We start from the raw sequence: 13,647 nt of genomic DNA on the forward strand, positions 1-13,647 counted from the left end.
CACTTAACACATCGGATTGCAGTCCCTGAAACTTTTCTGGTTACAGCCCAGCCTTTGAGTTGAAAAACATGAGAAACATGAATTGCTGTTCCTCGGTTGTCTTTTGTCTGGACAAAATCCCTGGTGTAGAACAAGAAAGCAGAAGAAACAATCAAGCTGGAGTAAAGCATCATCAAAACCTTTCCTCAGAAAACTTTACTTGAAAAATTAATTTAGAAAGATTTAGATAAGAGCACTGTCATGGGGAATGAACACAAACCGAAGGACCACAAAGGAAGGGAACTGATGAACAGCAGCCTAGTGGATTGATGGGAAGTAACTTGTAACAGCAATGATAGGTTCTGTGTTGTTACACATCTTCATTAGTGGAAGGGGGAAGTGAACAGAATAGTAATGACACCTGCAAGTGACATTAAACAAGAGGTCGTAAAAATAACATTAAAATCTGGGTGGCTGTAGAAATGTAACAGCTACACAGAAGAACATGAAATTGCGAAAAAGCAGGCACTAAGAAAAGTGGCTTGAGGAAGTTTAAGATGATAAAGCTAAAAGTAATAAGAAACGGAATATAGTCTAAATAATTATGAAAAGATATCCTAAAACTGTTGTGATGAAACAACCTAAAAATTGCAGATAAAATGATTTATTTAAAAACTAAACTACAAAAAGATTAGCAAATATACCTGGAACAATTCTGCTATGGTTGAGATAGAACAACAGAGGTTCCAGGTCCTTTCTGCCTTCACTTTCTATGACATTGCAATTTCTTTCCTGTACAACCTGGCACTGACACATATAAAAAGAAAACCTATTCTAACAGTGAAATTTGTGGCCTATATTAGTTCTGTTTTCCATTTCAATCCATCTGGTGCCCAAGGATGCTGGAACCTGTACTGGAGGTATCCCCTTTAATCTTCAGTCAACCTTTCTGCACCCAGCTCTTGGACTGGAAAAGGATATATTGTCACAATACCTTACTATGTATTTCTGCCAGACGTAACTGAAGCCTACTTGAAATGTGTAGTGTGCATACATTAGCTTCTAAGTGAAGCATTTGTGCATTGTCTGAAATTCTAGATCAATGTGAAGCTGATTCCTTGCACTTCAGCCATTAATGGGGTGGGTAAGCTCCTCTCTGAAAATGGATTTTTTCCATCTGGCAAGAACTGTCAGCTTTGTTGCAATAGTGATGTACAACTGAGGAGATTCTTTATTAAGAAAAATAGGGCTAGTTGTAAGATTCAGTTAACTCTAATGTTACAGTACTTATAACTTGTAGACAATAAAACATTTTTTCTTAATTTCTTTGAGCTTTCAGAATGAGAATGAAAAGGGGAATTGCTCTAATATGTGCAGTATGCTCCTTTGATTTTATCTTCCACTCTTCGGCTAGCAGCAGATTATGGCACAGCAGCTAAAGAGATTATGCTGTCCTGAGGGGCTATCATGATAGCAGCCACGAGTAAATCAGGCAGATGGGGTGGAAAAACTGGAATATATCTGAGAAAGAATGTATTAAATTATGATGCAATCATGGCTATTGAAAATATTCACAAGCTTTTAATGTTCCATAATCAAGGCTGATTTCAATGTGATTTCTACTTTAATTTAGCTACAGACTTGTGTTTAACACCTTTGTCCAGACCCTGTTTAGGGCTTTTTGTAATGTGGAGCTCTAATTTACTGCTGCCATAAAAATAACTACTGGGGAATATTTATAGTAAGTTTAAATATTTACTCATTAGGATTAGTGAGAATAAGAGATTTCTACTAAGAGGATAATTTAATACTATTCACCTGATTATTGTTTTTTAGTACAAAACAAAGCAAAAGCATGTGTGTTTGGAACTTTTAAAACAGTTCATGCAGAGCAAAAACTCCCTTTTTTTCAGAACAGACCACTAAGTTTTACTTCTATATTGCTGTTACCAAAAGAAAACATAGCAAATGTTAACTCTAATATTTCCAATGAGTTTGCAGACCAAGTGTCTGAAATAAGGGAAATATTTGCCTCAGGAGCCCCTTCTGTCAGAGTCAAATTGTCTGAATTCTCAGACTAAATTCAAGATGACATACAGCTGAACATAGGGGAAAAAGGGACGTACTCCTGCCTGCTATGCTGGGGAAGGAAGAGACTGGAGGAGAAAAAAAAGAAAAAAAAAAAAATCAAAGGAATATTTTATGAACATCTGGCCCCAGGCAGTGGGACTTCTCATGTTTTGATTAGTGCAGCATTTTCCTTCCCTAACCTACCTGAGAAAAACAAAGGGAAAGCTTGGCAGCAAGTAAACAAAAAGAGAAAAGTGGCAACTCAAATGTCTCATGAGTATTAAACAAATCATGATCACCCACAGAACACCCTATTTTCCTGTTCCTGAGGAAACAGGTCAGGAATATACAGAGATGCAAATATCTCAAAGAGCTCTTGGAAAAATAATGCTTTATTTACTAAGTCTGTGGAACATGTCCTAGTCTAGATTTCACTTGAGTGGCATTTTCTCCTCCTGCTTGACTGGACTTTGCTTGAACTACCAGAAACCTGAGGTACTCCAAATTGCTCAAACAACCAAGAAAACCAACAAACAAGAAAGCAAACAAACAAAAAAGTTCATAAAAAAATGTCATTTCAAGACACATACAATAGACATTATTCCCCAAATTAAACCAAATCATTTGGTGAACAGGTTGAAGAAAACAGGGGGAAAAAAAAAAAAAAATCTCTGAATTAACATATTTGGACAAAAACATTTCAGTTAGGAAATATTGTAAATTTCTTTATTCACATTTTAAAAAACCCCAACTTATTCTAAAATATTTTCTCACTTGATTATTGATAGAAATTAAAAATGTTGTTGAAGATAAGGTTTTTATCACAAAACCTGAAAAGGAAAATAAATGCTTCATTCAGGGTCTAACAAAACCCGGGGTTCGGGGGTGGTTCTGAAAATTGTGGGGTCACTTGGATTTTTTGTCTTTTTCCCATTTTTTAGTCAATCCAAATAAAATTGTTTGTCTCTCAAATGTTTTGACTAGGCACTGGTGTCAATAGATGCTTCAAGACATATCAGCAAAATAGTCTGGGTTTGGTTTATTTTGTTAATTTGCTCCAGAACAGAATATTTCATTTAATTTTTCTGTATAGTAAATTGAAAGTTTGCAGAGACATCAGCAATTTCCTTTGGAATGCTACCAAGTATCTCCACCTCTTGCTTCAAGAACTCAGACTATGGCTTTTCCTGAGATTCAGGGAGGAATTTATAGTAAGTAGATCTGGACGTAATAAATAACATTTTAAGAGAGAACAGAATCACTTGCAGAAGTTATGGTGAAACTGGACAAGCTTTCAAACTCAATCAATTTATTACAATGGCCCTTTTAAAGAGGCTGGAAAATACTCAGTGCTGTGGGGAAGAAAATGTAGCTACTAAGGGATCTTCATTTTCTGTAAGCACTACCTTGCCTGCTTCTTTCAGATGGAACAGGAAGGTTTTGTGAGCTGTTGAGTCAATGCCATAGTATGGGAGCAGCATCTGAGCCTGTCCTTGTCAGGTGTTTAAAAATTCTTTCAAAACTAATGCTAGAGAGATAGGAAGTAGATCCCATTCCAGTATCTGAGACAGGCAAAACACACTTCAATATACGGAATAAAGCACTGAGTTTATAAAAAAATTACTGGGATTTTACAATACCCAACCAGTGTAGCAAAGACTATACACCAAACCACAAGACTGCTGCTGTTAAAACATAATGTTAAGTAGGACTGATGTTATGGAGATGTGCTGCAATTAATAGCTGTACTGGAGATTTATGGCAGTACAAACAAGAGAAAGCTACTATGTTTTATGAAATAAATTGGGCACCAAAAAGTTGAGTTCTGTTCTGGAAGCTCAGTTTGTAGCTCTTGTATCCCAGGAAAAGCACTATGATAATGTTGACTGCTTAGTCATCTAGCAAATACTTATGCATGTTCTTTTAATCCCAGTTCTTTGTGCCTAAAATCAACAGAAGTGGCCAGAGTGCATAATGCTAGGAATGTGTCTATGCCTTTTTTTGGGCCAAGACCCAAATGATCACTTTGCTAAGGACCACATTTGGAATCCACTGGGTCACACCCCCCCATGCACTGGCTGTGGCTTCTGCTCTCCACTCCTAGAATCAAAAGCAACAGAAGGAAACAAGTATATGGCTCTTAGGGATTAAAAAATTGTATTAAAGCCACAATTCCACAACAAGTCACTGCATGCATTTCAGAATCTTGATGCTAAGTCTTCGTGTGGATGAAAATCATTGCATTTATTTCACTTGATTATAGACCATCTATCTAACTGCTGCTCATAATCCAAGTAGTTATATCATTAGTCTAATAAAACCATAGTTTATGTCTTACAGCTTCTAACACAGTATGACCAAAAGACTGACATACCTTTTTGGTGTATACATTATTTAATTATGAGCTGACAGGCACCAGCCTTTTTCTCTGAAAAAGCCCTTCACAATGTAAAAAACTTTCAGGGATTCGGAATGTGTTAATTGAGAATAAACTACGACTCCAGATTTGAACTTTTATCTCAGAAAATAGAAAAGGGCTGAGAAGCTGCTTTGAAATGGAAAGTGGGTGTCCCTCGGGGCATGGTGACAGAATGCAATTGCTCTTGTTTTCTCTGCACATGTATTGAAAGTGAAGCTGTAATGGAGTGCATTTTGAAATGTAGTGCAGTAGCTCTGTTGGGAGCCTGGTTCCTCCTGAAGCATTACAAACATTTTGTTTACACTTCCTGATGACCATTTAATGAAGTGGAACACTTCTATTTTCTTTGTTCTCCTCTTCCAAAGTATGCTTTTTCTCCTCAGGCAGAATTAAGATGAAGTACATAGTCGAGCATGAATCTAACTTCTTATAGACTTTCTGACTGTAGCTTGGAATTTCCTAGTTTTCTAATTGTTTCTTTGTTGTTTAGATGGTGTTCTTCCTGAGCAATTTGGAAAAAAGAAAGATACTTATGTTTTGTAGATTCTTCTTAATGACTTCCATTTCTGTGGAAATTTCTCCAACTTTCTTAAAACCTCGAAGGACTCCACAAAAAACTTGCCTTGATTCAGAAGCCTAGCAGGTCTAAAGAAGACTTACAGAAAGACTAAGGAAGACCATCCTGACAAATAATAATAATGCCCTCCTCTCCTTTCTCCAAGAGTACTGAGAAGAGACTTAAGAATTCTGCAGGTATCTCAGAGGCCAGCAAAGAAAAACCATCTCTATCAGCCTTTTCTTATATAGGTTCCAAGTGGCTCAAAGTCACGCTCTCTTACCGCCCAAATTTCTCATAGAGTTCTCCTAAATTCTCCAATGACAAGGCTGGCAAAAGGACAAATATTAGCAAAATCAGAGAGGGAAGCTGAAGTTTTACCCAGCTTCCTTTACAAGGAAGACAGTAAGGATAGTAATCTTTCTCAAATCTCTGTTTCCTCAATTCTGTGCAGGAAGAAATCATCTGTGAAGAAACTCCTTACATGGGTTTTAAAAAGCTCCTCAGTCTTCTGACAGCCTTTGCAGTCAGTGACCCTTCTGAGCACACGGGGTGCAGAAAGTACTTTATAAACTCAGTGGACAGCAAATATTCAAAGGACTTCTCAGTTGTTAAACTAGGGAGATTGCTTTCAAGATGGGGAAAAAAAACAAACCCAAAGCACCAAAAGGGCAAATCACGAAAACGTCTTGAAATTGAAAAGACTGAGAAAGTTTTTGCTCAGAAAAAAATCCAGAAATTTGAAACCTCAACTCAACACACTTTAACTTCAGACCAGTAAAGTGAAAGAGGAAGGGAGGTTTCAGCCTCCATACGCCATAGAACAATGGTAATGACCAATCTAAATGGAGCAGGGGAGCGCTGTCTCAAAGTGTGTCTCTCATCACTGCCATGCACAAGTATCACCCAACAGCTATTTATTGTACATCTCTCTACATGTCTGGGAGTCATAACAGAAGTGCTATAAGTTGACACTAACAAAAAAATGGCCAGGCACACATCTTATTATAAAGCACTTTAAAAAATGAGGCTCAAAAAGACATGTGACATGGGAGAAATATGGAAAAATCTACCAGGTTTTAAGAATTTTTCTCCTCCTTCAATACTAAAAATGCAGTGAGTTCCTACACAGCAGGTTTTTTGTGATTTCCTTTGCCTGGGTGCCTCGGTGAATTCAGCCAAGAGGAAAACAAAATCTCAGTTAAATACATATTTAAGTGATAAAGTCAAAAAGGATAATTTTTAGCTCTTGCATAACAGAGTCCATAAGAGTTTTCAAAATCAATTTGTGCTATAACTAGAGCATAACTTATAGAAAAACACTGTCTTGATTTAAAAATTTGCAATACTGGATAATCTGTCACAAAGTTTGGTAAATTATTCCAGTGTATAATTACCCCGATGAAGGATACTTCCCTTATTTCTAATTTGAACATGTCTTTGAACTTTCAGTCATTTGATCTTGCTGAACTTTTATTAAATTTGGAAGCCCTTTATTAAGAAATGTTATTTTCTCCTGCAGATACCTCTAAGCTAGGATCAAGCTATCCCAGGACTTGCTTCTGGATAAGCTTTGGGAGCCATTTTTCCCAAGTTCATGGAAAATTTTCTAGTATTTTCATCAAATGTTATTAATTTCTAAGTATTCATGTTTGACCTGTGGAGATTAGACCTGAACAAGGAGCTCGATCTACATTTTAGAATATATCTGCTCCAAGAAGTGGAGCTCGGTTGGACAGGGACAGGTGGAGGACAGAGACTACAGCAGGAAAAATCAGTCAGGATGTAGCTGAAGATAGAGATATAAGACAGACAATGGGGAAGGGAAGGAAAGAGCTGCTTCTCCATAGATCTTAGTGTTCACTCATTTTTTTGATATTTTTTAAAGGGGAAAGGTTTGAATTGCCCTAATATTAAAATGATTAAAGCGTCGTGATTTCTGTGGCCAATAGCACCTAAGAGGGTGATCAGACTATGACCAAATGCAACTGGTTTTTGTTGGCACATCCTTAGGGGTGACAGGGTGTACAAGGGCACTTCAGTTACTCTCCCTCTTTCTATGGCAGGCACCAGGCTACCTGTTAAAGTCCAAAGATGGAGTCCAACTGTGAGGCCACTTTCTGTACCCTGAGACTGTAGCTAAAACCTCTGTTTCTGTATCTACAAAAAGGAACTGTCTTCATAGTCACTTTTATGAGCACAATGAGAAACTGGAAAGTGAACTTACACTTCAGAAGAAAAAGTACTGGTTTTACTATTACTATGCATTTGTCTGGGGTTCTTCTGTCATACAATAGAAGTTTTTGTTCTCTGTTTAGGCACCTGGATACCTCTACTAGGCTTTTATGTGCAAGTCTTTCATCTAAATTTAACCTGACAACGATGGCCTCTCTACAATAAAGAGAGGACATTTCAGAGTGCTGGACAATGTAATTACTCATCAAGCTACATATGTTCACATAGAGAACATTCTTGATCAAGCTAAAAATACTACATTTCAGAACAATTCTTTAATAATTAGATTGTAATACTTTGTATATATATCCTATTTATATACACTACATGGACAATTTCAAATTATGAACTTGGGTGAGAGCAGTACAAACCCCCAAACTATGACAATGCATTCAACTAAAAAGAAATACTATTTATTTACTCCCATACAATGGAAACTGGAATCTGGTACAGACATTCTGAATGCCACTGTATTTTTATCACAGGTTTCATAAGAGATTAAAGTTTTCAGTGTTTCAAAGAAGGTCAGGTGTTGGTTTTGAAAAAGATGGTCATTGCAGGGTTCGATAGATTCAATTGCAAAGAGCAAAGGATGTATCTCAGAATGCAATGAACAGTAGAGTTATTCAGCCATAACCATGTCATTACCACATGGATAAGCCTCTCTAAATGAGAGGCACCATTTTCGAAATCAAATACATATTGACCTTCATTTCAGAAATGTCAAGCATGCTCTAACAAGCTCTTGGTACATGACATGCTTTAGGAACTGCATGAGAAAGACTGGAAAGGAAGCTACCTGTTGAGGGTAGTCAGCTTCAAGATAGCTTGGTTTTAACTGCAAGTTACAGATTAGAGCCAATGAAGACAGGGCTGTGGTCATCAACAGCAGAATCATCATTTTAGCTTTGTACCATTGGCAGAAAAAGAATGGCATTTCCTGTTGAGCTGAAAAGCAACAATGTGTTGGCACTTGCTAAATTACTACCTGCACAATGTGCATGACACCTGTACTTCAAATGCGTTGTTGTGTGTTCCTAAGTACATGTGTATCAGTATGCTTTGCACTGTAACAACATTTGCTGGATGAACTCACAGTTTCTTAAAGAAGGAATAATCTAATACAAAAAACTGGTACAATGTGAATCTGAGTAGGTGAGAAAAATGCTACTTTTCCCCCTGACATTGGTGCTGGACTTCATTTACTCTTTATTTTTTATTGTTAAAATGTATTTTTTCATCTGTTTGCTAAAGGTCCTGAGCTTACAACCAAACCTGATGATATCAGTTCCTGTACCAAATGTGACTCATATTTTATGTAATGGAAGGTAGAAATAAAACAATGCTTTTAGAGAGGACATGGCTAAACTGAGTCAAGCCCACAAGATGGGTATGTAAAGGTTCTATAAATGATGAGTTTTCTGACTTCTCCATTTACTGAAACAATTCAGAAAAATCTCTCTCAAGCAATGACTATACTCCTTTCTTCACATTATGGAGTAAAGCACTGTGGAATTTAGTTTGTAAATTAGTGCTATATTCAGATGGCTGTCATGGAATTCTGACTCTTCTAGAGGGAGCGAAATGTATTTTGGTAGCAGAACTAGGAAACAATAACTATTTAAAGCATCGATTGTGAGGATTTCTGAAAAATAGAAATGTCTGATTACATGAAAAGTGCTCAGCACTTCCTAACATCGGACCCATTATCACAGTGTTGTGAGCATGGAACTCAGATGAAAGGGGTGATCGTGTTTCAAGGGCAGGACCACAAGAAGTTCCATGAGTACCACTGCCTCCTCATTTTCTACTGCTTTACTAGTGATTTCCTCTCTGCACTGAAGATGCAAAGTATCATCACAAAGAAGCACAAGATGTCACCCAGTCTGATTTCATATAAACAGTCTGCCCTATGCTTGTCTTTATTATTCACAATTGTTAAATATTATGCAACAATGGCATAACATACACTTTCCATTTCCAATTCATCTTCCATAGGTCCTTTTCTTTTTCAGGAAAACAATAAGGGAATGAGATTCATTCGAGCATTCTCCCAGTCATTACAAACATGGGAGCCTGGTAAGCATTAGGTGCCAGCCATTCCCTTCTGTTCTCATCCACAAATCTGGTAATGTGACATTTCCCAGCGTGGGAGTATGAATCCTCAGCTTAAGCTGTTAAGACACCTCCTTACAGTATCTAGTAGTTGCAGTAGGGCAACTACTTGATGAGACTCTAATCCTCAGGACAAGCTTCTGTAGGCTAGAAGCCTGAAAAACCCTGGACCAAAATTTTTACGATGCCCCCGCTTGGCACCCGAATTACAGGCACAGATTTACCCTAAAGCTCCATTTGAAAGGCTCAGTGTCCATTCTCATCTGATGCAAATTGACCTTGCTGCAGTAAAGCCAGAGAAGCCAGAAGTGATTTGCACCATCTGACAAAGTGGCCTGAAATCATGGTAACAGGTCACCAGAACCTACTTTTAAAGGCTATGCTTCACAATGATGGAAAGTATAAGGCAGACAAAGTACTAAAAGCTTTTATGTTTAGAATGTCTTTGATATGATATTTTCTGAGGACTAAGATGACTGTTAGTCCAGAAATGAACAAACCATACAGTGCAATTCTGGAGCTGTCAGTTTAATATCTGTAAAAAGAAAATTCATAGCAGTGCAATTCTGGAGCTGTCAGTTTAATATCTGTAAAAAGAAAATTCATAGAGCAGACAATACTGCCTGTGAAAGACCACAAAAGAAAAATGTGCTTTAACTAATGTATTAGGAGTCTGTAAAGTTAATCTCAATGTAGACAAGCAAAATGGAGTGGATGATATATAAAAGAAGTATTTGACTAAGCAGCTTACTGAGTTTCGGTCAATGAGGAGCAGAAAAAATGGGTACAGAAGGAACTGTGTTTAAAATGGCTTGAGCAAGGCAATGTTATCTCAAATAAAGAATGGTTCTAACTAAAACATTTTAAACACCAATTAAATTGTCATTGAACTGACTTCTGAATTTGCTCTGGTTTTCCTAAGATTATATTGTTATGGACGAAAGTATGACTTGGATTATCGGCCTGTGCAAATGGGGAAGAAGGATAAAAATCTTTTCTTGAAAATCTGTGTTGGCTGTCAGGAGATTTGGCCTGAGCACAAAGGAATAGGAGAACACACATGTTTACAGGGTTTAAAGAGCCAGAGGAGAGGGAACAAACACGCCTTTGGCTTTAATGTATCTGTCTTCTGGGACTCCCCCAGCCTGTAGGTTGTCCAGAGTGGCTCAGACACAGAAAAGTAGGAGTGAAAGATAAAGTATTTTCTTCAGAAACTGGGAGGAAGGAGTGGAAAAATCTAGACTTTGAGGATTGCTTTTGCATCAAATCTGCCAGGGCTGGGTCTGGCTGAAGAGGCTCACATAAATATCCATTTTCTTAGGACTGTATCCCAGGACTGTAGTAAATAGTCTCCCAAGAGCAAAGTCTGTCTGAAAGCTTCCCCCTGACCCAGCTTTGTTTAGCTCATTAAAATTTCAGGGTTTCAGGGGGGGCCTTTTAAGTGTTCTCTGTACTACTCTCCTCAGCTGCATTTCAGAGTCTTCCCTTTTCTGGCCCATGTTTTCCATGAGTGGTTTGCTGAGACTTATTCCCTCTGTTTCCTGCCCCCCTCCATTTAGTTTTCAGAATCCACCTTGTCCAGTGTTGCGTTCAGTGTCAATTATTTTAATTTACTGAACACATCAGGCAAGCTCCAGTTCACTTGGTATTTCATCTTCCCTGAGAGATTTATACCTCCAATTGTGGCTAGATTACTGAGGCAAACAATGAATTCAATTAAGAAAATTATAGTAAATGATGCTGATTCTGTCAATAACATCTTTTGCTACTTCTCAGAGAGTGCACTGTTTCACTCAATGACCTCTTGTTCCATGTACTTGAAAAAACATCATTCCACTTCTTATGATCACTTGTCAATCTTCCAGTCATTACCTACCTTCTGGTTTTCTTTCTAAAAAAAAAAAATAAAAAATTTTCTAACTATAGGTGACTTGTCTGGAGCAAGAAATTGTGAGCCCACTAAAATAATGGACAGGATTATTCATGGCCTGGGTAGCTACATACTAACATGTATTAAGAATTAACATGTGTAATGTATGTGAAAGATTGCAGCCATTCACCTATTTTTGCTTTCTGAGGAAGAATTTTGTGATATATTGACATTTGGTATCTCTGTAAAACATTTGGAACAGTAAGCTAAAACTATAAGGATTAAAGCTTTAGAACATTTTTATTTAAAAAATTGAATTTTAGATACTACCTACCATGTATTTCTGGGATATTCTAATATTATATGGTTGATATGTTTCCCTCTGCCAGTATTAAAATGGCAGAAAGGAAAAAGCAAAAATACAGCAGAAGGCAAGGAATTATAAAAGGTGGTCATCTCTTAGAAGAATAAGAGATACTGCTTTGTGGTGTTACACTGAACAGAACTGACATCAACAAGATTAGTTGTGTGTAACATAAGCTTTCAAGTTTCAGGACAAACCCATGAAACTTAGCTCAGTGTCATGCTTTTCCTGGAGGCAGGGGGGATGGCTGGGCAGCCCAAGCTTTTATAGATGCACTTCTGTTCTGACAAGTGGAGAAGCAAAAAACAAACCTCTTTTGCCAAAATCTTGTACCCCTATCTATCTGTGATCTGTTATTCTTTCTAACATTTTTACAGAACAAAGGCTGAAATAAAAATTCCCCAAAACTGGCATGATTCTCCCAAAATATACAAAGGAATATAGAAATACAGATGACCCAACAGTAACTTGTGCAATCCTTTTTCTAGTTATTCTGTTTAATTCAACCCAATATATTTCTGCAAAGCAAAACCACAAGTATGGTGAATAATTTCCTGATGGTGCACAGATATTTAAATGGACTAATCTTGTCTAAATGGAGGCTTCACCATCTGTTCTCCCCTTTTATTACAAATAGAGAGGGAACCTAACTCACTGCATCAGCATCTAAAGCCTAGCATCAAAATGATTTAGATGTATATGTGTGTTCTTGATGCACCTGGTATGTTTTCTCACATACCAAACACAAATCAGTGTGAAAACCTGTCTCCTGTAACCTGATAAATTATCTGATCTAGTGCCTTTATTCCTTTCTCACAGCAGCAGAAATTGATGGCCAGTAGTTTGCATTTTATTAGGACAATTATGACTCTGTTGCTGTCCTGCAGGAGTTATATTTTTATTGGGCTGACATTTTGTAATACCATTTACCTCTCTACAGAAAATGAGCCTTGATACCTATTCTCTTCCTTTTGCTAGGCCTACATCTGCTTCATCACGGACAGAAATCTTATAGGAGATGTGCTGAGGATGTGTCAGACTGCTGAGAAGCTTTGTCCTTCCCCAAAGGATGCCAGACAATCTCTCTTAAGACCATTTACAGAAGGAACATAGTGTTCTCACAGCAGCACAGGACCTGAAACTCCAAAATGCATCACAATACATCATTTTTACTGCTTTAAGTGATAAATTTTGTAGTCAGTTAGGAAAGATGATGCAGGTTACTACATACCATGCTGTGTACCAGGAGGCTGCTTGTATACTCAGTGCAAACATTGAGTGCAAACAAGAAAACCCTCAGGACCTACCTGTGTTGTAGCCTCTCCCAAGTGCTGGCCAGGGCCGATGATTCTTCCAAAGGTTGCCTAAATACCAATCACTCTGGTTCTCCACCAAGCCAAGAACTTGCTGCCCTAGAAATGAGCAAATTGCAAAAAGATCATGAGACAAAAGACAAGTCAATCAACAGGAAGCAAACATGAAATTTGAAGAGGGGCAGCCAGAAGAAACTGGGGTGCTGCTTCCTTTCAAGCATTCAGAAGGTGCCTGCTTATGCAACCCTGGCACAGCAAACTCAGCATGGCTCATTTCTTTCCTTCTCCCCTGGCTAGTCTGAGTAATTAAACACAGTGGGAACCTTTGTCATGCTGACAAAAATACATCACCCAGACAAATCTGAATGCTGCTTGATTTTGGAATACAATGATGGCAAATCCTCCTAGTGAGAACTAAGTGTTGGTAAAATGATCATCTAATATGAAGATCTTTTCCTACTCTGATGGAGATAATTTAATTGAAGAATAAGGCTCACTATAACAAATTATTCTCTTCCCATGCTCCTCACCACTAGTTTCAGGGATTTTTTTTTCCTCCTTCACAAAGGAAATCCCTTTTGATCAGGAACTAACCAGATTCTAAGAGTTTACCTGCACAAGAAAGTTGCACTCTTTTCAGTTAAGAGAGTAATTTAAAAGTCATTTAGGTAAGCCTGTGTGGAACGCTGCACAGAAATTATTATTTCAGTTTTAGATGGGCTTATT

At 37.6% G+C, this 13,647-nt stretch overlaps 1 protein-coding gene and 1 long non-coding RNA gene across 4 annotated transcripts in view; one reads left to right on the plus strand and one right to left on the minus strand.

The window, feature by feature from the left end:
* LARGE1 (LARGE xylosyl- and glucuronyltransferase 1) overlaps window positions 1–13,647 on the minus strand; it is a 281,380-nt gene that overhangs the window by 48,253 nt on the left and 219,480 nt on the right. For all 3 annotated transcript variants that reach the window (XM_071729319.1, XM_071729311.1, XM_071729328.1), the window contains one exon: window positions 12,916–13,020. In XM_071729319.1, the coding sequence (XP_071585420.1) occupies window positions 12,916–13,020 (105 nt within the window). The remainder of the gene's footprint in view (window positions 1–12,915; window positions 13,021–13,647) is intronic.
* Window positions 9,339–10,268, plus strand: LOC139797042 (uncharacterized). The gene is made up of 2 exons (XR_011726270.1): window positions 9,339–9,932; window positions 9,985–10,268. It is a non-coding gene; the product is annotated as an uncharacterized lncRNA (long non-coding RNA).

The sequence above is a fragment of the Heliangelus exortis genome, chromosome 1 (genome assembly GCF_036169615.1).
Source record: "Heliangelus exortis chromosome 1, bHelExo1.hap1, whole genome shotgun sequence".
Taxonomy (NCBI): Eukaryota; Metazoa; Chordata; class Aves; order Apodiformes; family Trochilidae; genus Heliangelus; species Heliangelus exortis.